This window comes from Crinia signifera, chromosome 6 (assembly GCF_055691185.1).
Source record: "Crinia signifera chromosome 6, ASM5569118v1, whole genome shotgun sequence".
NCBI classification, from domain to species: Eukaryota; Metazoa; Chordata; class Amphibia; order Anura; family Myobatrachidae; genus Crinia; species Crinia signifera.
In genome coordinates, this window is record NC_139222.1 from 133,350,695 (window position 1) to 133,376,392 (window position 25,698).

At 42.6% G+C, this 25,698-nt stretch overlaps 2 protein-coding genes across 2 annotated transcripts in view; both read right to left on the reverse strand.

The window, feature by feature from the left end:
• LOC146009640 (uncharacterized) overlaps positions 1-24,700 on the reverse strand; it is a 42,812-nt gene extending 18,112 nt beyond the window's left edge. The window contains exons 1-11 of the mRNA XM_083150092.1: positions 24,472-24,700; positions 24,095-24,318; positions 23,775-23,857; positions 23,537-23,693; positions 23,195-23,353; positions 22,979-23,104; positions 19,931-20,148; positions 19,751-19,782; positions 18,729-18,820; positions 11,463-11,662; positions 10,019-10,294 (exon numbers count right to left, since the gene is read on the reverse strand). Of these exons, the coding sequence (XP_083006218.1) occupies positions 10,019-10,294; positions 11,463-11,662; positions 18,729-18,820; positions 19,751-19,782; positions 19,931-20,148; positions 22,979-23,104; positions 23,195-23,353; positions 23,537-23,693; positions 23,775-23,857; positions 24,095-24,318; positions 24,472-24,700 (1,796 nt within the window). The remainder of the gene's footprint in view (positions 1-10,018; positions 10,295-11,462; positions 11,663-18,728; positions 18,821-19,750; positions 19,783-19,930; positions 20,149-22,978; positions 23,105-23,194; positions 23,354-23,536; positions 23,694-23,774; positions 23,858-24,094; positions 24,319-24,471) is intronic.
• On the reverse strand, positions 6,803-10,081 carry LOC146008208 (keratin, type I cytoskeletal 12-like). Its single transcript, XM_083147278.1, has 8 exons — positions 9,668-10,081; positions 9,339-9,421; positions 9,100-9,256; positions 8,771-8,929; positions 8,556-8,681; positions 7,954-8,194; positions 7,234-7,293; positions 6,803-6,891 (listed from the first exon to the last, which is right to left on the reverse strand). The coding sequence occupies exons 1-8, from the start codon at positions 9,842-9,844 to the stop codon at positions 6,803-6,805; spliced, it is 1,092 nt and encodes a 363-aa protein (XP_083003404.1). The 5' UTR covers positions 9,845-10,081.
• Positions 24,701-25,698: the final 998 nt, after the last annotated feature.

Here is a 25,698-nt window from a genome sequence, read left to right on the forward strand (position 1 = left end):
GTGTAGCTATTTCTGGAGCCTCTTGGCGGCAAGGAGGTAAGTAAGGTATACCGGATGGTGCAGTCCAAAAAAAATCTTGTACCGGATGGTGCAGTCCAAAAAAAATCTTGTGGTTGACGTGATTCCCTGCCTTTGATTGCCCTCGGCGGCTTCCTCAGAACCAGTGGAGCTGGTCAGCGAAGGTGCCCGCACAGAAGCCCTGTGTGGTCATCGGTCCCCTGGGCGAACACCCAGGGGACCGATCAAATGAGAATAAGGGCCTAAATGCCATTAAATATGTTGTACTGTACATCATCAGGAAGACTAGCTGGGCAAGATAAGGTCAGATGTTATAATGTTTTATGTTTTAGATATTTTATTGTATAAATAACTGGCACTTGCCTCACCACCAAAGATGACATCTCCTTGGTCATATAGTATGCCAGGGTGTAGCAACTGATATCTCTAAATTAGCTTATGTACCATGTATGGCCTCAAATGTCAGATTAGTCTAACAGTCATATTGAGAAGACTTTTATTGTAAGATGGTAAAATTATCAAAATGTTCCACCCAGCAGTGCAGTGTTCCAAAGATAGAAACTCAAATGCATAATTATTGAGAATTATGGCAATTGTGATCATCCCTGTCATCATTTATCTTTCCTTATGAGATGGGAAATGGGTTGATACTCATGTTGTAATCCTTTAAAAATCCTCTCATTTAAAGATAATATACTGTGCGGAATGAGTTATGGGTGTGCCTCATAATAAACTAAGTTGAGACATATCACTTATGCTAGTCTCTGACAATATCATCTGTCTACAAGAATGTTTGCTTGCTTTCCATCTTTGAATGTCAGAATCAAACACTGTTCTGCATGGAGGCTTTTTAGGTCAGTAAGCATCAGTTTGATAAACCAGTTGAATCAGCAAGATATTTTACCAAGGATGGGGTGGTAGTCTGCGAGGTGGGTGGGGATGGGGCGAGAGGGTGGAGGGATTTTAGCACAATCTTGTGTAATATTGTGTGTTCATGTTTAGAAATATATCTTTGTTTGCTATGCATCAGGTCCAGGGCCATCTTAACCTCATTCTAGGGCCTAGACAATGCAATGCACTGGGGGCCCTAATTAAGTAAAATAAAACCATCACATGTCTCTCCTCCTGTTATCAGCCATCCAGCAATTAGCAGCTTAAAGTCATTAACTATTTGGCTGCAGGCCGGTAGAGAATATTTCCCAGCAGCTCTAAGTTTTTGTAATTCACAACCAAAGCAGCTTATCATCTCTACTAGCCTCACAAGAAATTCCAGAGGCACCAGCAAACCCTTGCTTGAAAGGACCTTAGAATTGTGGGGCCCTATGGTGCTACCCAATAAGCGCATGTGTAAAGGTGGGCCTGATCAGGTTGTGGACCAGTGGAGGGTGCTTGGAACCGTATGGATGGAGGTTTAATGTATGGTGAGGCCATACACTGGGATACCAGGGAACAGCTGGACCAGAGTGTTGGCGGAGACCAGGAACTGGGGCACTGAGTCTAACTCGCAACTGGTTTTCACCAGGGAACGCTACAAGGGGCTTTGGGCTTAGCTGTGCCCGACAAGCAGGTCGTGACCCCCTGCCCTGGTCCTCTGGTACAAGCTGGCTGGTACAGAGGATACAGGATAGAAAGCAGGAGTGGATGTACCGTACTGGAGTCTTGAGATAACTTGAGCTATCGGCCTGGGAGCCGAAGGTAAGTATAGATACTCAGGTAGCCAGGGGTGACATTTGGCAGCCTTGAAGCTGTTAGTGATTGTCGATGGCTTGGAAGCCAGAGACAACTGTTGAAGGCCTGGGAGCCTGTAGATAAGTATTGGTGGCCTGGGAACCATTAGGAGTTGATGACAGCCTGGGAGCCAAACGTAACTGTGGATCGCCTGGGAGCCGGTAGGAGTGTCAATGGACTGGAGATTTCGACAACCAGGACAGGGATGGTAACAGTCTCTGGTGAACATGACAGCTGGGGGTCTAGTCAGGGTGTTGAAAGTCAGGAAACAGATGATAATGATCCCTGGAGAAGTACAGCAGCTGGTGGGTGACCTGGGGTGTCAGCAGTCAGGACACTGATGGTAATAGTCTCTTGTGCAACACTGCAGTTGACGGTCGACCCAGGGTGTTGACAGTCAGAACACTGACACAATAACAAGAGATTGGCCTGAGAGCCAATATGGGTGACTAGCCTGGGAGCTAGTAGAGGTAGCTAACCAGAACCAGTGGCGATCTCTGCTGGGGATGGCTGGGCACACTCTACCGCAGGGATGAAATATGCAGAAGTGACTGGCAGGTGGAGAGATAGGCAGATAGCAGCAGGACACTGGAGATGGAATCACTGGAAGTGCTGGTGGGTAGCTAGGAGCCTGGAAACTCTCTGACTCAGGAGCAGGAACTCAAGGGACAGAATAAACAAGGAGGCTTGGCCAGAACCCTGGCTTATTTCCCCCTTGCCTGTCTCTGATTGGCTGCATGCTGCAGCATCAATCAGAACCAGGAAGTGCCTGGAATTACCTTGGTTCTGACACAGGTATCCAGGTCAGAGTTCAGATCAGCAGACCGCAAGATCGGCCCATACTGTCAGCTGATCCCAGGTGTCATGGCGGTGCCCATGCAACATGGGCCCGGCGTGGATACCGCAAGGGATGCCATGCAAGGACCAGGGGATCCAGGGAGCACAGGGGACATCATGCCATGAACCCCAGCCAATGATGACACAAGCAATGGGCCTGCGATGCAGCACACACTGGCGTGATGGTAAGGGGCACGGTCGCAAACAGTTGCGCACCGTGGTTTGTGACACAGGTCCAGTGAAACAAGTGAGATAATCACAATTAGAAATTAAAAAGTACATGCAGAAATAAACTGTAGTGGCTGAGGTTTTAATTTGTTAAAATTCTAACTTGAGATGTGTGCCATATTTGCAGGCATTGGTTTTGGCTCTAATTCATTTTCCGGTTTTGGATTAAATTTTGGATTCCAATCGTGACTGGTTTGGTTTTGTATTTTTCCAAAGATTTACAAAAGAAACTAAAATCACAGAATTTGGGCATTTTTTATTCATTGAGTATTATTAACCTTTATACCAATTATTTTCCCATATTTCAAGTCAAATTTAACCCCCCAGAATATTGTTTTCATCCACTTTAAGCTACCTAGTTATTAAGTAACAGCAGCGGCACAAATACACAGCAATTTATGGCACCCTGGCGGGCGGTGTTAGTTGTTTTGCTGTTGAATTAACGCTGCTTAGCTAGTCAACCAGAATCAGGCCCTAAGTGATAGAACAGCGGCACAAACACATGACAATTTATAGCACATCTATGATATATTGCCACATAGCAAATGACACTGCGGAGTCACACCACTTATGTGAATTCAGTGGGTTATGGCTTTCACTTTCACAGTACTTGCAAGTTATGGATACACAATGGGGTATGGCCTGCAGAGTCACAGTACTTGTATGTCATGGATAACCAGCGTGATATAGCCAGCGGAGTCAAAGTACTTGTATGTAATGGATACACAGTGGGGAACAGCAAACAAAAAATTACAGATTTGAAAACTTGTTTTTAAAGTTTATGCGCAAATGATACTGTGGACTCACACCACAATGCAGTGGTGTATGGCCTGCGGAGTCACAGTTCTTGTATGTTATCATACACAGTCAGGTATGGCCTGCAGAGTCACAGCTCATGTATATTATGGTTACACAGTGGTGTACAGCACAAAAACTTTATTCAACTTTTTTTTTTAAATTTTCTGGACTTTTCTGAATACATATGACATTTTGTTAAACTTTTTAAAAACCTTTTTTTAATACTTGAACAGATGTGCATTGAACAGGTATGTTCACTGCACTGGATAGATGCCCACTTGACAGGTTCATTGGCAGCACTGGAGCGGTTTGACACTGGACAGGTGTATTGACAGCACTGGAATGGATGGACACTGGACAGGTGAATTGGGATCACTGGAACAGATGGAAACTGTACAGCCACTTCTGGATTGACACAGTACAGCCACTTAATGGACACAGTTTAGCCATCTTAAATGGACATCGCACAGCCACTTGTATGGACACACAACAGCCACTTGTATTGACACAGAACAGCTGCTTGTGTTTAGCCTGCAATCTCTGAAAACAGCACAGCCATTTGAGCAGCAGAACAGCAAAGTGCCGGAGTGAAATATTGCTGATTGGGAGTATGACTTTTTGCCTCTTCTGAAATCTCTTCTGGTGGGAAGACCAGAACCCTGGCTTAAGTAGACTCTTCTTCAGAGGCGGTTTTTACCAATGGGCTGCAGGGCTGCAGCCCCCCAGGTAAAATCTGCCACTGTAGTGAAGCTAGATGCAGTCTGTGAGACTACACTGGCTTTACTGTGACTGGCAATGACTTCCTATTGGAAGTCTGACCTGTCAGTCACCAAGACAGTCCCATTGGGAGGTGTTCCCTCCCTCCAGGATGCCTTTCTGCAGGCTGCCGAGCAAAATCCATGATTGCGCATGCTCAGTACCTACATATTGTTACAGAATTTATCTATTTTTAGTAGAGATGTGCGGGCTCGGATTCCTCAGATCCGAGCCAGCACGGACGTCATCAATCCGGGCCCGGATACGAGCAGTGCTCGGCGCTTCCCGCCTGACTCGAATCCGGGCGCATGGGCAAATCGTCATCGCCCGGCGTCGGATTCTCGCGAGATCACGGAACCCTTAAATTCCGCAACCTCGCGCCGCCATCTTCACTCCAATCTCGGAGAAGGGTTGGGAAGGGTGTGCTGCTGCTGTGTGTGGTCTCTGCTGGGGCCCGTGCTGCTGTGTACTGTGTCTCTGCTCAGTGATCAAGACATCACCATTGCAAGGATGACTGGTGCTGTGTTCTGTCTCTCCTTTGTGCTGGGGCCTGCCTCTGCTGAGTCTGCTCCTGTATAGTCAGTCACAGTGTGATAGTCCACTGGTGCTGCTAGTGCCACTGCCTGCCCTGCACTGCCTAGTGTCTGCTGCAGTCTGCTCTCTGCTGTTGCCACTGGCTAGTGCCTACCAGTACCTATTGAAGTATATAATTCCAGTGTGCTGTTGCCCCTGGCTACCAGTACCTATCACAGTATATAATTCCAGTTTGCTGTTGCCACTGGCAGTGGCTACCAGTATTTTATTTATTGCAGTATATAATTCTAGTCTGCTGTTGCCACTGGCTACCAGTATTTATCGCAGTATATAATTCCAGTCTGCTGTTGCCGCTGGCTACCAGTATTATTTATCACAGTATATAAATCCAGTCTGCTGTTTCCACTGGCTACCAGTATTTATCGCAGTATATAATTCCAGTCTGTTGCCACTGGCTACCAGTATTTATTGCAGTATATAATTCCAATCTGCTGTTTCCACTGGCTATCAGTACTATCAGTCCAGGGGTGCCCACATGTGTGCTGTATCCATCCAGGGGTGCCCACATGTGTGCTGTATTTGTCCAGGGGTGCCCCCATGTGTCCTGTATCAGTCCTGGGGTGCCCGCATGTGTGCCGTATAATTCCAGGGGTGCCCCATGTGTCCCATATCAGACCAGGGGAGATGCCCTTTTTTTTAATGAAAATAAAATTAAGGTGTTTTTTTTTTTTACTGCAAGGGCTGTTAAATGCGCTGTAGTCCAGGGGTGAGCCAAGAGTGCTGTATAATTCATGGGGTGTTGCCTAGTAAGGTGTGCTGCTCTTTTTTATAATTAAAAGAATACACATTTTTATTTTTACTGCAGGAATTTGTCTGCCGTATAATTCCATGCCAGCCGCCATCTGTGCCGTATAATTCCATGTGTGCTGTATCAGGTCAGGGGTGCCACCATCTGTACCGTATAATTCCTGGGGTAAGCCAAGTCTGCCGTATAATTCATGGGGTGCTGCCAAGTGTGCTGTATTAGTCCAGGGGTGATGCTAAGCATGCCATATCAGTCCAGGGGTGATGCTAGGTGTTCTGTATTAGTCCAGGGGTGATGCTAAGCGTGCCATATCAGTCCAGGGGTGATGCTAAATGTGCCGTATCAGTCCAGGGGTGATGCTACCTGTGCCATATCAGTCCAGGGGTAATTCTAGGTGTGCAGTATCAGCCTAGAGGGGATGCTAAGTGTGCCATATCAGTCTAGTGTTTGTGTTGCACACTTGTGTGGCTTATCATAGTTATCCAGCTACCTCGATGCAACCTTTTGCCCTAAAAACAATATTGTAAGGTGTGAGCTGTTCAGAATAGACTGTAAATGAGTGGAAATTAATGTTATTGAGGTTAATATAGCGTAGGAGCAAAAAAAAAAAAAAATTATGCGATTTTAGCAGTTTTTATGCTTTTTTAACAAAAAAATCAGAACCCAAAACCCAAGAAATCCAAACACAAAACACTTAGAAGGTGTTTTGGCAAAACCCATTAGAACCCAAAACCTCAAGGTAATCCGAACCCAAAACCCAAAACCCAAAACCCGAAAAGTGGCCGATGCACATCTCTAATTTTTAGTGATAGAACCAACATCTCCCAATTTTTTGTTACCATTGGAATACACAAATACACATAATTGTTGCATCACAGGAAAGTTTTATTGAATATAAGTTACTATTACAGCATCACCATAGATAAGAGAAATACACCTCTCGATGTATTGAAGAAAAGAAAAATTACAGAGCAGGAGAAACATATTATATAGAGTAAGGATGCCATTGGGACATCAAATATATATTTTTAGAAAGTAGTAGTTGTGGTAGTAGCAGCTTGTACATAAACAGTAATACAGGGGGCTTAGTGGTGCTGATCACACCTTCTCTTTCTCATTGACTTTATGTGATACCACTCGTCCATCCACCAATTCCTCAACAATAGTTTTAATAATCCGGGTCTTAGAGTGCTCTGAAAATAGAAAGCAACACAAGTAATAACAATTACCATCTGTATGGTACATTATGTGCAAAATAAGTATGGTTTTATGAAGATTCTGCAGATATAAGGTTATCTGCAGACAATATACATATGTGTAGACTGTCAGCACATTCTACTCCATATCAGACAATAACATATATGTGTATGTAACAGGTGGTCACTAGGAGAAATCCGGAGACCATAGTCATCAGTTGTGTTACAATTTAACATCAGAAATGTAATCTTTGTCATGTTTTGTAAATCTCATTCTTTATAATATGCTTTTACTTCTTATTATTTGCAATCTGTAATACCAGTGTTTTGCCTTTGGTATATTTATGCGGTCTTCATTCTGGAATTGTGATCTTTTTGTGCTGAGATTTAGAGCTTTTTCCACAGTGGTCATGGATAATTTAATCATGAGTCACATAATTGGGTGGTTTCATGAAAGCTTAAGTTATATATTGTATTTTCAAGAACACATCTAGAACATGTTAATAATTTTTAGATAGTGTTTTGAAAAAGACTGACTGTAAGCTCATTGGAGCAGGGCCCTCTTCCCTGCTGTTCTCACAGCCCTCTTCTTGAATTTCTATTACAGCTCTCTTACTCACCGACTATCTATACCTGCATCTCTTCTCACTCTTCATCTCCACCAATGACAACTTGCCCCTTGTACCATGCAGACAAATCCTCTGTTTCCTTACATCTCAGTTGTATTGTGTATTGGGGATTGTGCTGCTTACCTGTTCTCTGTTTTAGTTACTAAATGTTATGTTAAGTTCTGTGTACACTGTAATGTTGTAATGTGTGACCTATGTACGGTGCTGCAAACCACTTATTGGCCCTTATAAATTAAATCTAATAATAATAATAATAATAATAATAATACGTCGTGAGACTGGTGGAGATGATTTTATTGCACTAGAAAAAAGACATGCTTGTTACTGTTAATTTTGAAGAAGACATACTGTATATTGGCAAGTCAGTGAACAATATCCGTGAGATCATAGTCATAGGCTATTTACATTATAATTTCCAAGAGACAATCTTTTACAAAATGCACGTACCTGTTTTCACCATCTAGCAGACAGCGGTAGGTCTCAATTTCCTTCTCCAGTCTGGCCTTGACATCGAGAAGCTGATCATACTCCAAGCTTTGCTGTTCCATGTCAGTCCTAACCTCACACATCTGTTGCTCCAAATGGCCGATCTTTGCTTGGATTTGCCCAAGTTGTGCACAGTAGTTGCCCTCGGTCTCGGCTAATGAGCTTTCTAGGGAATTTTTCTATAGAAGAAAAAAATTGTGTTTTACTTTTCTAAGTGTATATCTCTGTGTCTATCAGTAGTTTCTGTCACTCATGAAATGCTGCTGTTTAGGTATGGTTGCCAGTTCTATTTTCTTAATTTAATCAGTTATCATTTTCAGATGCAATAAAATACATACTTTAGATATTTTAAATACATTATGACAGCATATATTGACTACTGAACATCTGTTTTTTTTTTTTAAACTGGAACAAAAACAAGTGAAAAGATAAACGATTTAGCAATAACCAATATAGAATAAACTAAGAACTGAAGGTACTACTAATTACATGAAATGAGAGGACAAAATGTATTTTATTATAGTATTGTTGCCTCCATACCGTTGCCAGAGCAGCTTGTAGTTCAATCTCCAGTGTTTGCACAGAACGTTTCAAATCAGTGATTTCCGTTTTGCTGGACTGAACCTGCTCAACCCCATGTGAGATTTCCTGCTTGAGGGCTTTACTCTGAAACACAGCCATCAAAAAAATCTAACTATGTAGAAGATATTTACGGTACTGTATAACGGTTACAACAGTAAGCTTTTTCTTTTTACCGCTTCATTAAACTGGGCTTCAGCATCTCTCCGATTTTTCTCTGCTAAATGTTCATAGTCAGCTCTCATGTCATTTAGAATTTTGGTCAGGTCTGTCCCTGGAGCAGCATTCATCTCCACAGTTAAGTGTCCTGTTACCCCTTGATAACTCTTCATTTCCTTAAAACAATGGGAGATACTCATTTAATCTTTATGATAAAGTCATCTGGGGAGGAGAGTGATTTTCCAAGAAATACAAATGTGTAATCAAATTGAGGTTTCTGTACAAAGTAGTTGATATAAGACAGGAATGGTTAAAAGGGTGAAAGATTTAGGTTCTGTTGTGTTACCTCCTCATGGTTCTTCTTGAGACACATAAGTTCATCAGTCAAACTTCCAATCTGTGACTCAAGATCACACTTGGTCATGTTAAGTTCATTCATAACTTTGCGTAGACCATTGATATCAGCCTCCACGTTTTGATGAAGGTACAGCTCATTCTCATACCTGCATGGAAGTTACATTATTTTCCAAATACCCTGTGCCTTATACACAACAACAATAAGGATCTTGGTGATTATATTCTTACTTTAGTTTGAAGTCATCAGCTGCCAAACGGGCATTGTCAATTTGTAGGATGACTCTTGAATTGTCCACAGAAGCACATTGAATCTGTACAGATAAAAAGGCGTTCAAATAAAGTAACTATTCCTGACGATAAGGATCAGTTTTTCTTTGTTACATTATTGTTTAAAAAAAAATGAAAATAAAAGTTATATACAGTATATAACAGCTACAAATGCTTTTCTACTCTGACACTTTATGCAATAGAAACTTAGAAAACCCAAATATATTTTCTTTGTTTTCACACCATAAAATCATTAAGGGGATAAAATAGTAGAAGTATTGAAGTAATACCTGTTTCTTGAGATCATCAATGATTTTATAATATTTACTGTAGTCGTGGTCAGGCTTGTTGTCCTTGCTGTGTTTTTCATACCAACTCTTAATTTTGCATTCAAGATCAGCATTGGCTTCCTCTAATGCTCGTACTTTGCTCAGATATGAAGCAAGGCGATCATTAAGATTCTGCATAGTTTCCTTTTCCCCTCCAGATAGAAGGCCATCTCCACTAAAATTGCCTCCATGTTGACTTCCACCAAAGCCTGCACCACCAAAGCCACCAGCACCACTTAGACTACCCCCAAATGCCCCTGCCCCACCAAAGCCATGGGCAGCACCTCCATGTTGGCTACCACCAAATGCCACTTGCCCACCAAAGCCATGTGCAGCACCTCCATGTAGACTACCACCAATAGCTCCTGCACCACCAAAGCCATGCACAGCACCTCCATGATGGCTACCACCAATAGCTCCTGCACCACATGACCCTCCAGAGGATCCAAGAAATGAGCAAATAGTGGTCCCATAGCCTCCACCTCCAACAGACATTCTTGAAGATGCAGAGCTTTTGTGGTGCGACATATTGGTGATAGCTGTGAAGTAAGACCTACTGTTTTAGCTGTGCAAGCGATAAGAAGCTTTCTTCATGAATAAACATATTAGCTTTTATATACAATAAGTAGGGTGTTTCCGTTTCATATAAATTTCCAACCCCATTTTTGGCTTTTTTTTATTTCTTGATTAAATGTTAATTAAAGTGTATGCAGCGTGTCCACTTGGACTAATTTCGGTAATCCCTTCGGGTGCTTGTTCACAATAAAATCATATGTGGGTGGAGCATAGATAAGTATTATTTTACTTCCTTTAACCGTATAAAGCTAGACATGTAATTTATGTTTTGAAATACATTCCTCCTCCTTTCTCCCAGATTGCATTTTACAACTGAAATTTACAAGTTTATAGCATTCTATTATTGAGCATTAGCTCAGTAATCACTTTGCTGTACTATTTAAATTAATAATAACTAAAACTTACATAAATCTTTGTGAAAATTATAGGACAGGAGAAAAAGCTGTGATACATTTGCAATATATGAAGAAAACAGGAATAAAATTAAATTATTATTATTATTATTACAGTATTTTACTTTTTTCATATGGTGCAACAAGGAATCTGCATAACTTATTTACAGTGTATCCGTGTTGTGTTCACAGCATATTATTTTTATTTGTTATGTTACAGCCTTATTCCAAAATGGAATATATTCATTCTTTCCCTTAAAATTCTATACACAATACCCCATAATGAAAACGTTTTTGTGAAATGTTTTTTATTAAATAAATAACTAAGAAATCACATGTACATACTGTAAGTATTCACAGTCTTTCCCTTGAAGCACACAACTGAGCTCAGGTGCATCCTGTTTCCAATGATCAGCCTTGAGATGTTCTTACAGCTTCATTTTTAGTGTACAGTACCTGTGGTAAATTCAGTTGATTGGACATGATTTGGAAAGGCACACACCTGTCGATATAAGGTACCACACTTGACAGTGCATGTCAGAGCACAAACCAAGCATGAAGTCAAAGGAATGCTCTGTAGACCTCCTTGTCTTGAGGCATAAATCTGGGGAAGGGAAAAATATATCTGCTGCTTTGAAGGTCCCAATGAGCACAGTGGCCTCCATCATCCATTAATGGAAGACGTTTGGAACCACCAGGACTCTTCCTAGAGCTGGCAGACAGTCTAAATTCAATGAGAGGGGGAGAAGGGCTATAATCAGGGAGGTGACCAAGAACCCGTTCATCACTCTGTCAGAGCTACAGCATCCTTTGTGGAGAGAGGAGACCCTTCCAGAAGAACAAACATCTTTGCAGCAATCCGCCAATCAGGCATGTATGGTAGAGTAGCCAAACGGAAGCCACTCTTTAGTAAAAAACACTCATGGCAGCCCATCTGGAGTTTGCCTAAATGCACCTGAAGGACTTTCAGACCATGAGAAACAAAATTCTTTGGTGTGAATGTGAGGTGTCATGTTTGCAGAAAAACAGGCACTGCTCATCACCAGTCCAAAACCATCCTTACAGTGAAGCATGGTTGTGGCAGCATCAAGCTTTGGGGATGTTTTTCAGCAGCAGGAACTGTGATACTAGTCAGGATAGAGGGAAAGATTAATGCAGCAATGTACAGAGACATCCTGGATGAAAACCTGCTTCATAGCGCTCTTGACCTTAGACTGGTCTTTTGGCAGGACAACGACCCTAAGCACACAGCCAAGATACCAAATACTGTAGGACAAATTCAGGGTATATACATTTACCTGCTGTACATCAGCAAATTACATCATGGTGGTAGAAAACCAATGGTGACTTCCGGTGGAGGCCAGGGATAGTCGCAAGCTTTCGGTTCTCCCAGCTTCCATCCCCCGGAGCCCCATCCCCGGCCCCCCAGAGAAACGGAGGAGGGACGCAGAGAGTGGAGAGCGGCAGGAGGGGAGATCAGAGGAGGCCCCTGGCCACAGCGCAAAATCCTGAGAAGGGACACAGAGAGAGCGGAGAGCGGCAGGAGGGGAGGTCAGAGGAGGCCCCCAGACACAGCACAAGATCTGGAGGAGGCTTCTGGCAAGGATGCGGCTGCAGCCCCCCGACGTGAACGCGGCTGCGGCCCCCGATGAAGGACAAGGGAGAAACCCCCCCAGTGGCGAGGATGCTACCCCCACTGTATCAGCCCAGATGACCGCAGCCAGAGGAGGGGTGAGGTGGAGGAGGGAGGCGGATGGCCTCCCAGCGCAGGCCGTGGCCCCCAGTGGCATGGCAGTGGCATGGTGTAGCGCCGACCCCTTATACAGCAGGAACCCCCCCGGCCATGAACACCCAGTGCCCTGCTGAGGAAGCCCATGGGAGAAGAGGTATGACTCTGCATCGGGCCAGTAATGGTGTACTCCAGCCAAGCTCCAGCCTGACACTTTCTGACTACCCCCTCTCTCTGCACGCTGGCTCTCCTCCCCCAGCTGCAGCTCCAGCCAGATCCCTGACACACTGCCCCCCCTACAGCCTTAGGATCCATCCTGCTGTGTGCTGTTGAGCCCTTCTGCTGCTGTGAGTAGCATGATCAAGATGGTGCTGCAAATGGCTGCCTAGGAACTGTGCATTCAGCCACATGTAACCCCATGTCTCCCCTGTCTCGTCTCTGCTTGTATTGTATTACCTACCTGGCTGCTGCAGCAACCAGTGGCGCCGCTGATGGCTGCCAGGCGCTGGGCTGCTTGGCAGGTATATGTTCCCTGTGTGATAACTGTACTCTCTCTGCTTGTATTGTTACCACCTGGCTGTAGCAACGACCAGTGGCGCCACTGATGGCTGCCTAGGCGCTGGGCTGCTTGGCAGGTATATGTTCCCTGTGTGATAACTGTACTGTCTCTGCTTGTATTTTTGCCGCCTGGCTGTAGCAACGACCAGTAGCGCCGCTGATGGCTGCCTAGGCATTGTACTGCCCAGAAAATATATGTTCCCTGCCTCTATAATCCCCAGGATTAGTGTATACCTGTATGTGTTTTGCATATCTGTACTCTCACCGGCTGTTGCACAGCAATAGAACTCAAATTCCTAGTATATGCGAGTATACCTGGCCAATAAAGCTGATTCTGATTAGATGCCATTGATGAGAGTACAGAGAAGAAGATAGTTAAAGTAAGAGATGGCAAAGCACATAAAGAAAGAGGGCCCTACTCATTAGAGCTTATGTGCTATATTCCATCTGTGAATGCCAGAATTATACACTGTTCTGCATGGAGGCTTTTTAGGTCAGCTAGCATCAATTTGATAAACCCAGGGCCGGCGCTACCACTAGGCAGCTTTAGGCAGCTGCCTAGGGTGCCGGCCGCTGGAGGGCGCCTTTTGTTCAGCCACAGCGGGTTCGACTATTGCTGTCTCCACCCGCAGCAGCCACCACCGGCCCATAACCCGTTGCTAGCAGCAGCCGTGCACTCTCACTCCCGTCAGTAGCAGAAGCCGCCCAGTGCCCTTCAGTGTCAGCAGCCACCAGCCCTCACACCCGTTAGTAGCAACAGCCGCCGTCCTCACTCGCATCCGCCCTCACGCCTATCAGTAGCAGAAGCCGCCCGCCCGACCTCACAGCCATCACCAGCATCAGCCGCCCGGCCGGATCTCTAATGACAGCTGTGCTGGGCTGCGATGGTGGAATTCTTCAGTAATGTGTAGCTTCAGCCTGCGCCGCAGAGGGAAGAAGGAGGCGGGGACCCAGAAGGGGTGGACTGGAGGGGAATCCTACTTTCCCTAACTTGGCTGCCCAACTGCTGCTTACCTTCATGGAGGTTAGAAAAGCAGCTGGAGGGTTGGGGAGGGATGTACATTTTGGGGATTGATATAAGTATGTATGTACTGTATGTATGTATCTTGTGTATGTATGTGTGTATATGTGTGTGTGTATGTATGTATGTATGAGAGAGAGGCAGTATTTGAATGCATATATGTATGTATGTACTGTACTGTATGTATGAAGACAGATTATGGGTGTCTATGTATATACGAGAGAGGCAGTGTATTAATGTATATATGAAAGAGGGGGGGGGGGGGGGGACACAAGTTTTGCCTAGGGTGTCAAGAAACCTTGCACCGGCCCTGGATAAACCAGTCTAATCAGCAAGTAATTGTACCAAGGAGGGGGTTCTGAGAATTAGGTGGTGATGGGGCTAGAGGGTGGAGGGGTTTTAGCACAATCTTATGTGATCTGTGCAATATTGTGTGTTCATTTTTAGAATATTTTTTTGTTTCCTATATACTGTATGTACCAGTTCCAGTGAAATGATCACAATTAGAAAATAAAAATGACATGCAGAAACAAACTGTAGTGGCTGAGATTGTACATTATTAAAATTATAACTTGAGATGTGTGCCATTTTTTCTGATTCTAATTCATTGTCTGGTTTGGGATACAATTTTGGATTCCAGCAGTGATTAATTTTGGTTTTCTGTTTTAATTTTTTTTACAAAAAACATTTTTTGTTCCTTGAGGATTATTAACCTCTATAACAATTACTGTATTTCCACATATTTCCAGTCAATTCTTACGACTCCACAATATTGTTTTCATTCACTTTAGGCCAAAGGCTGCAGCGTGTCTCCTAGTTGCTAGGGGCCTGATTCTGGTTAATTCGGTTCCTGGTGTATTCGCACCAGGGACTGATGTTTAGCCACTGCGCATGCGTATATTAGCATATATAGCTTTTGGCGATTTGCCCAGTCACCGAGGTATTTACACAGAGGGGGCAGGATGGAGGCAGTCAGGGGGTGTTCACATGGGGATGCCATGCATTTCCTGGGCATTCCCAAAAACGGTGGTTGCACCCAGGAAAATGGAAATTAATGCAAAACATTCATTTGCAATGTGCCAGGAATGGAGCAGGGGGTGGGCACCCACTCGCCTTACTGGTGTGTTGGCAGCACTGCAGCGGATAAAAACTGTACAGCCACTTCTGGATGGACACAGTACAGCCACTTAATGGACACAGTATACCCACTTTAGATGGACAAAGCACAGCCACTTGTATGTACACACCACAACCACTTGTATTGACACAGAACAGCTGCTTGTATTTAGTCTGGCATCTCTAAACACAGCTAAGCCACTTGAAGGAGCAAAATACAGCACAGCACACAGCAAAGTGTCTGAAAACAGAGTGAAATGTTGCTAAATCATAGCCGGCAAATCCGACATGGGGAGTATGATGTTTTGCCTCATCTGATATCTCTTCTGATAGGAAGACCCGAACCCTGGCTTAACTCTTTGAGTGCTAACATCTCTGTGAGAGATGTGCAAAACATCTGCCAAAAATGTCCGTTGCTCAAATATGTTATATAAATTCAAAAAAGAAATGTTGTGTACAAAAGATACTCTTTCCTATATATGGTAAACTTTACAGGTCATTATGATGAATAAAAATGTTTTATTGCCAATTTTCACACCTATTTTGACAAATTCACTTGGCACTCAAAGGCTTAAGTAGACTTATATCCCAAAAGGTTAGAGTTTCATCCTGCCTAGACTATTGCTCTACCTTGGTCTCCCAGCAAAAGAATTACAACATTTGTAGCTGGAAAAAAATGCAGCTGCTAGGCTATTATCCAACCAGCCCCATTCAAGCCACATAACAGCCATGCTCTACTCACTTCACTGGCTACCTGTATGATGGTGTCATTTACAAGATTGGCTTACTGACTTTCTAATCCCTTCATGACCAGTGCCAAAGGTACTTGAAGCAGCTTCTGATTTCATAATGTCCCACTTAATTACTGTGATCTGCAGAAGATGGACTATTAACAATCTACCTGAACTTATCTGGGAGTCAGTCTTCCAGCTTTGTGGTTCTGACTCTATGGAATGCTCTTCCCTGCTCAATGTGAAATTTCTCCAAGCTGGAATCCTTTTAAAAAATTGATTTATGGATATTACTAATATCTACTGTTTTATATTTTGTGTTGTTAAGGCAAAATAAAATCACTTTGAGTCCTATAAGAGCAGGGCTGGGCAACACCGGCCCTCCAGATGTTGATGAACTACACATCCCAGCATGCCTTGCATCAGTTTCAGCATGGCCACATAGCAAAACTAATGCAAAGCATTCTGGGATGTGTAGTTCATTAACATCTGGAGGGCCGGTGTTGCCCAGCCCTGTATTAGAGGAAAAAGGCTATATAAATAACTTTTACTTTATTAGTCACCTCCAAATTTTATGTAATCTTCTGTTAAAGGCAATCTGTGACCATTAGAGGGGACAAATATACTGGTGAATGTAGTGCACCAAGAGCTCCGTCTTTATGCTGTTTAATGTAAAGTTTAGACAGGAAATATTACAAGTAGTTTAGCTAGACTGTTAAGGCCCCCATACACTATGCGATTTGGGCACGATTTCACCCGATTCGGATGTATCGGGCCGTGAAATCGGCCCAAATCGCACTTGCAGACACCCCGTCCGATCCGATGCGCGGTCCCATGCGCATCGGATCGGGGTCGGGAGGTCCGACTGTCTGCACATAAGATTTGCTAAATCTTATGTGCAGCCCAGCCCCGGAGCCGTGTGGGGGATGACAGCGGGCGGGGGATGCCGGCTATAGAGAGCCGAGCAGGGGGAGGCTGCATAGGGAGCCGGGCAGGAGGAGGGTGACAGCGGGAGCAGCGCGCCGGGCAGGGAGGATGACGCTGGCTGCCGGGCAGCGGCGGGAGCCGGGAGGAACACACTAACTTTAAAAAAAAAAAAGCCCATACAGATGACTAGCAAGCCATTGATTGGCTGAGACCTCTCTCAGCCAATCAGCGATTGGCTGAGAGAGGTCTCAGCCAATCAATGGCTTGCTAGTCATTCTGTATGGGCTTTTTTTTTTCAAGTTATCTGTGTTCCTCCCGGCTCCCGCCACTGCCCGGCAGCCAGCGTCATCCTCCCTGCCCGGCGCGCTGCTCCCGCTGTCTCCCTCCTCCTGCCCGGCTCCCTATGCAGCCTCCCCCTGCTCGGCTCTCTATTAGCCGGCATCCCCCACCCGCTGATGACCCCCCCCGCACGGTTCCCTCCTCCTGCAGCTCCCCGGGGACCGCATATGATAAATCCATGTGATTTATCATATGCAAACCTTGGCACATCAAGTGCCTAATCGTGTGTCCCCCTCCCGGGGAGCTGCTGGGTGAAATCAGGTCCGACTTGTCCTTAGGACAATTCGGACTAATGTATGGGGGCCTTTAACCTACATTCCAGAGTACTAGCCATGTGGTGCTGTCCAGTCCTACCAACACGTGTGGTGTCTCCATCAGAATTACATATTTAGCACTTTTACCTACTTATGTTGAATATTTTTCCAAATACCAAATTATATCTGGATCTCTGGATTACAGAATTTATCTCTGACATTACAGGGGACAAATATGCTGGTGAATGTAGTGCACCAGGAGCTCCATCTGTATTTTGTGTAATGTAAAGTTCAGACATGGAATATTACATAGTTTAGCTAGACTGTTAACCTACATTCTAAAGTACTAGCCATGTGATGCTGTCCTACTGTACCTCTACCAGAATTAAATATTCATCACTTTTATCTTCATTATGTTGAATATTTTCCCAAATAGCAAATAATATTGTTACATAATTTATCTATTTTTATTGTAAGAACCAGTGGCTTTTTTACAATCAGATTACACAAATAAACATAAATGTTGCATCGCAAGAAAGTTTTATTGAATATAAGTTACTGTTACAGCTTTACCATAGATAAGAGAAATACACCTCTCAATGGGGGTTATTCTAGTTCATTCTTTCTGACAAAATCCTTCTTAGATGGACAAAACCATGTGCACTGCGGGTGGGGCAGATGTAACTTGTGCAGAGAGAATTAGATTTGGGTGGGGTTTTTCTTCAAAGTGAGATCTATATTGCTGTGTAAAATCATGCAGTCAGTATTTACCCTGCACAGAAACAAAATAACTCACCCAAATCTAATTCTCTCTGCACATGCTACATCTGCCCCCCTGCAGTGCACATGGTTTTGTCCATCTAAGAAGGATTTTGTCAGAAAGAATGAACTAGAATAAACCCCAATGTATTGAAGAAAATAAAAAATGACAGAGCAGGAGAAAACTATTATGCAGAGTAATGGTGTGTACACACGGTCAGATGTGCCTTAAGATCCTATCCACAATCCGATCAGATAGGATCGATGATAGGATCTTAAGGCACATCCGATTTGCATCCAATCTTGACTATATAGTGCAGATCTGCACTATATAGACAAGGCAGCCAAGACTTTCTGGCTTCCGATACGTGAACGCGCTTCGGGATCGGATCGGGATCGCAAGGGTCAAAACCCTTGCGATCTGCATCTGATTCCGATCCGATGCCGATCCGATGTTGACTATATCGTCAACATCGGAAAGGAAATCGGACCGTGTGTACACACTATAAGGATGTCATGGGGACAGCAAATAATGTATATATTTTTAGAAAGTAGTAGTCGTGGTAGTAGCAGCTTGTACATAAACAGTACTACAGGGGGCTTAGTGGTGCTGATCACACCTTCTCCTCTTTCTCATTGACTTTATGTGATACCACTCGTCCATCCACCAACTCCTCAACAATGGTTTTAATAATCCGGGTCTTAGAGTGCTCTGAAAATAGAAAGAAACCCAAGTAATAACAATTACCATCTGTATGGTACATTATGTGCAAAATAAGATTAGATTTCAGATTTTATGAAGATTCTGCAGATATAAGGTGCCTGCAGAAAGTACACAGTATATGTGTGTAGACTGTCAGCACATTCTTCTCCACATCAGACAGTAACATATATTTGTACATAAAAGGTGCACACTATAACCTGGAGACAATACTGTATCAAACAGATATGTTATAATTAAGGTTAAATAAAATATGTAATCTTTGTCATGTTTTTCAAAACTCAATCATAATATGCTTTTACTTCTCCTTATTATTTGCAATCTGTAATATCAGTGTTTGGTCTTTGGTATTTTTAAGCTGTCTTCATTCTGGAATTGTGATCTTTTTGTGGTGAGCTTTAGAGTTTTGTCCACAGTGGCTCATGGATAATTCAATCATGAGTTGCATAACAGAAATGGGCGTTTTTAATGATTGCTTAAGATATTTCTTGTCTTTATCAAAACACTTCTAGAATATGTTAATAGTTTTTATATAGTGTTTTTACAAAGACTGACTGTAAGCTCCTTGGTGCAGGGCCCTCTTCCCTCCTGTTCTCACAACCCTCTACTTGCATTTCTATTACAGCTCTCTCACTCACCGACTATCTATACCTGCATCTCTTCTCACTCTGTTCATTCATCTCCAACAATAACAACTTGCCCCTTGTACCACGCAGACAAATCCTGTTTTCTTACATCTCAGCGGTATTGTGTAATAATAATTGGGCTGCTAATTGTTACCTGTGCTTTGTGTTTCATTTTTCAGTTTACTGTTATGTTAAGTTTCGTGTACACTGTAATGTTCTAATGTGTGCCCTATGTACGGCGCACTTGTGACATCTTATAAATAAAATGTAATACTGTAATAATAATAATACTTACGTCGTGCGACTGGTGGAGATGATTTTATTGCACTAGAAAAAAAAGACATTCTTGTTACTGTTAATTTTGAAGAAGACATATATTGGCTATGGTAGTCATTGAACAATATCTGTGAAATCATCGTCATAGGCTATTTACATTATAATTACCAAGAGACAATCTTTTACAAAATGCACGTACCTGTTTTCACCATCTAGCAGACAGCGGTAGGTCTCAATTTCCATCTCCAGTCTGGCCTTGACATCGAGAAGCTGATCGTACTCCAAGCTTTGCTGTTCCATGTCAGTCCTAACCTCACACATCTGTTGCTCCAAATGGCCGATCTTTGCTTGGATTTGCCCAAGTTGTACACAGTAGTTGCCCTCGGTCTCGGCTAATGAGCTTTCTAGGGAATTTTTCTATAGAAGGAGACAATTGTGTTTTACTTTTATAAGTTATATATATATATCTGTGTCCAACATTCATTCCTGTCATTTATGAAATGCTGCTGTTTAGGTATGGTTTCGAGCTTTATTTTCTTAATTTAATCAGTTGTCATTTTCAGACACAATAAAATACATACAGTATATAAATACATTGTGACAGCATATATTAACTAGTGATCATCTGTTTTTTAAAAAAAAAACTAATTAAAAGTGACAAAAATGTTTTTTAACCCCTTCACGACATTTGACGTACATGTACGTCATGGTCGGGAAGTACTTCCCGACATTTGACGTACATGTACGTCATGGATTCTAACTGTCACTGCGTCTATAGACGCGGTGACAGTTAGGAGATGTCTGCTGTCCCTGACAGCAGACATCCCCCCTCGTCGCCCAGGGGGGGCAGGGGTGCCCCCCCCGGTCGGCGATCGCTGTGATTGGCTGTTCAAATCTGAACAGTCAATCACAGCGTTTCCTGTGTTACCGGCGGCTAAGCCGCTCGGTAACACAGAAAACGGTGGTGATCGGTGCAGCACCGATCACCACCGAGCGGCAGCACCCCCCTCCCACCCGCCGGGCACTCACCCGGCAGCAGCAGCAGCTCCCCCGGCTCCACCGCTACGTCCGGAGCGCACGCTGCGCTCCCCTCCTCCCCCCCGCAGCAGCAGCAGCAGCAGCAGCATCATGCTGCTGCTGGAAAAGTTAAAAATAAAATAAAATAAAAAATAATGTGCAAATGTGTGTATATATATATATATATACACACACATATATATATATATATATATATGTGTGTGTATATATATGTATATATATGTATATATATATATATATATACACACATATATATATATATATATATATATGTGTGTGTGTGTGTGTGTGTGTGTGCGTATACCGCACCGATCGCCAGCCCCCCCCCCCTCCCACCCGGCAGCCCCCCTCCCTCCCACCCACCCGGCTGCCGCAGCGCCAGCACCCCTCCCACCCCCCCGCCAGCCGCAGCGCCAGCCCCCCTCCCAAAGCTGGTGACCAAAATGGGGTCACTTGTGGGGGGGTTCCACTGTATTGGTGCTTCGGGGGTCTTGCTAATGCGACATAGCACCCGCCATTCATTCCACCACCAAAAATCACTCCTTCCCTTCTGAGTCCTGCCATGCACCCAACTGGTATTTTTTGGTCACATGTGAGGCATTGCCGTACCCGGGAGAAATTGGGGCACAGATTTTGGGGTGCTTTGTCTCCTTCATTCCTTGTGAAAATTAAAAATTTTGAGCCAGAACTGCATTTTTGTGTAAAAAATTAAATTTTTTTACACAAAAATGCAGATCTGGCTCAAAATTTTTCATTTTCACAAGGAATGAAGGAGACAAAGCACCCCAAAATCTGTGCCCCAATTTCTCCCGGGTACGGCAATGCCTCACATGTGACCAAAAAATACCAGTTGGGTGCATGGCAGGACTCAGAAGGGAAGGAGTGATTTTTGGATTTTGCAGCACAGATTCTGGTTGAATGACCCCCGAAACACCCATACAGTGGAACCCCCCCACAAGTGACCCCATTTTGCAAACTACACCCCTCAGGGAATTCATCTAGGGGTATAGAGTACATTTCAAACCCCCCGGGGTTTCACCAATTTTGATACAACTGAGCTGTGAAAATGAAAAATTATTTTTTTTCATTTTCACTGCCCAGTTGTACCACAATTGGTGAAACCCCTGGGGGTTTGAAATGTACACTATACCCCTAGATGAATTCCCTGAGGGGTGTAGTTTGCAAAATGGGGTCACTTGTGGGGGGGTTCCTAACTTTTAGCATCTTATGGTGCCTAGAAACCTACATGGTGCCTAAAAAATAATCTCATAAAAAGGAGTCTCCAAAATCAAGTAGGTGCTCCTTCTATTATGAAGCCTGTGGTTTGGTCACCGTGCACACTAGGGCCACATATAGGATATTTATGAAAACCAAAGAATTGGGGGAATCAATTTTTAGTCACATTTCTCTAGTAAAATGTACTGTGTTCCTTAGAAAAATGTATTAAAATTGAAAATCCGAAAAAAAAATGAAATTTTGAAATTTCACCTACACTTTGTTTTAATTCCTGTGAAACACCTAAAGGGTTAACAAACTTCCAAAATGCTGTTTTGAATACTGTGAGGGGTGCAGTTTTTGAAATGGCATCATTTATGGGGGTGTCTCACATACAAGTCCCTCAAAGTCACATCAGAACTGAACTGGTCCCTAAAAAAATCAGTGTTTGAAATTTTCTTGAAAATTTGAGAATTTGCTAGTCATATTTGAAGCCTCCTAGTGTCCAAAAAAATTAAAAGGAAGTTGAAATAATGATTGCAACATAAAGTAGACATATGGTCTTTGTTAGTTATTAACTATTTTGAGTGGTATGATTATTTGTCTCACAAGCAGAAAATGTGACATTTTGCATATTGCTAAATTTTCCATTTTTTCACGATATTTTGGTATTTTTCACAAAAAAACACAGACTGTATCGACCCAAATTTACCACTAACTTGAAGTACAATGTGTCACGAGAAAACAATCTCAAAATCACTGGGATAAGTAAAAGCAAAAAAAAGTTATCCCCACTTAAGTGAGACATGTCAGATTTGAAAAAAAGGGCTCTGTCATGAAGGCACAAACTGGCTCTGTCATGAAGGGGTTAATCAATAAATATAGAATAAATATAAGTAACGATGAAATGAATAAAGTAAGAACTTTAGATACTACTAACTACAATAATTTAGAGCCCCAAATGTATTTTATTATAGTATTGTTGCCTCCATACCGTTGCCAGAGCAGCTTGTAGTTCAATCTCCAGTGTTTGCACAGAACGTTTCAAATCAGTGATTTCCGTTTTGCTGGATTGAACCTGTTCAACCCCATGTGAGATTTCCTGCTTGAGGGCTTTACTCTGCAACACAGCCATCAAAAAATATGAAACTATGTAGAAGATATTTACGGTACTGTATAACGGTTACAACAGTAAGCTTTTTCTTTTTACCGCTTCATTAAACTGGGCTTCAGCATCTCTCCGATTTTTCTCTGCTAATTGTTCATAGTCAGCTCTCATGTCATTTAGAATTTTGGTCAGGTCTGTCCCTGGAGCAGCATTCATCTCCACAGTTAAGTGTCCTGTTTGCCCTTGATAACTTTTCATTTCCTTAAAACAATGGAAGGCACTCATTAAATCTTTATGACAAAGTTATTTGGGGAGGTGGGTGGTTTCCCAAGAAATATAATAGTCTAAATATGAAACTAAAACAAAATGAAGATTTCTATACAAAATGTTGATTTAAGACAGAAATGATTATCAATTGGCAGGATTTAGGTTTTGGTGTGTTACCTCTTCGTGGTTCTTTTTGAGACTCATAAGTTCCTCAGTCAAACTTCCAATCTGTGACTCAAGATCACACTTGGTCATGTTGAGTTCATTCATAACTTTGTGAAGACCATTGATATCAGCGTCCACATTTTGACGAAGGTACAGCTCATTCTCATACCTGTATGGAAGTGACATAATTGTCTAAATACTGTGTGCCTTATACACACAACAATAATGATCTTGTTGATAAGATGCTTACTTTAGTTTAAAGTCATCAGCTGCCAGACGGGCATTGTCAATTTGTAGGATGACACTTGCGTTGTCCACAGAAGCACATTGAATCTGTAAGGATAAAATGCCTTTCAAATTGAGAAACTTTTTATAATGCTAATAGGTTTTGCTTTTATCTGTTACATTGTTGTTTAAAGAAAATAAAAAAGTGACATATAACATAGCAAAAAATATTATTTTTTACCCAGATATGTCATTCAATAGTATCTAACAAAGCACAAATAGATATTCTTTGTATTCAAACTATCCAATCATTAGGGTCATAGAATAGAAGTAAAGAAGTAATACCTGTTTCTTGAGGTCGTCAATGATTTTGTAATATTTACTGTAGTCATGGTCTGGCTTGTTGTCCTTGCTATGTTTCTCATACCAACTCTTAATTTTGCATTCAAGATCAGCATTGGCTTCTTCTAATGCTCGTACTTTGCTCAGATATGAAGCAAGACGATCATTAAGATTCTGCATAGTTTCCTTTTCACCTGCAGATAGAAGGCCATCTCCACCAAAGTTGCCTCCATGTTGGCTACCACCAAAGCCACCAGCACCACTTAGACTACCACCAAATGCCCCTGCCCCACCAAAGCCATGGGCAGCACCTCCATGTTGGCTACCACCAAATGCCCCTGCCCTACCAAAGCCATGGGCAGCACCTCCATGATGGCTACCACCAAATGCTGCTGCCCCACCAAAGCCATGGGTAGCACCTCCATGTTGGCTACCACCAAATGCTGCTGCCCCACCAAAGCCATGTGCAGCAGCTCCATGATGGCTACCACCAAAAGCTCCTGTGCCACATGACCCTCCAGAGGTTCCAAGAAATGAGCAAGTAGCGGTCCCATAGCCTCCACCTCCAACAGACATTCTTGAAGATGCAGAGCTTTTGTGGTGAGACATATTGGTGATAGCTGGAGAGTAAGCTATGAAGATATAAGATGCTTTCTTCACGAATAAACAGATTAGCTTTTATATACAGTAATACGTAGGGTGTTTCCGTTTCATATACATTTCCAAACCCAATTTGGGCTGTTTATTTCTTGATGAAATGTTAATTAAAGTGTATGTAGCGTGACCACTTGATTAATTTGGGTAATCCCTTCATGTGATTGTTACAATAAAATATGTGGGTGGAGCATAGATAAGTATTATTTTATTTTATTTCCTTTAACCATATAAAGCTAGACATGTAATTTATGTTCTGAAATAATTTCCTACGCCCTTCTCCCAGATTGCATTTTACAACTGAAATTTACATGTTTATAGTATTTAATTATTGTGCAATAGCGCAGTAATCTCTTTGTCATACTATTTAAATTAATAATAACTGTTACTTATATAAAGCTTTGTGAAAAGTATTGGACATGAGAAAAAGCTTTAGAACATTTGCAATGTGTAAAGAAAACTGGAATGAAAGTAAATTATTATTATATTATTAATATTTTCATTATTCATATGGTGCTACAAGGGATCGGCAGCATCCATTAACAGATGACATAAACAAATAGTCTAAACAAGAACACAATGAATTACAGTTCATGGCAATATAAGACAAGTAAAAGGATATATAAATGTAGCTATTGTACATCAGCAATTGACACTGAAATAAGTATCATGGTGGGAGAAAATTGAGGGATTAGATGCCACTGAGGGGAGTATGGAGTAGAAAATAGTTAAAGTAAGAGTTTGCAAAGCACATAAAGAAAGAGTGTCCTACTCGCAAGAGCTTATGTTCTAAAGGGGAGATGCAGATGGACAAGGGTTACACATATGGGGTAGGCAATGAGCATGGGGCAGAGGGCTAGGACGAGTTGTGTGGTTTTGGTGAAGAAGCGAGTCTTAAAAGACCAGGCTTCTGGAGGATAACACAGCTTTCTGGACAAGTTATATATACACCG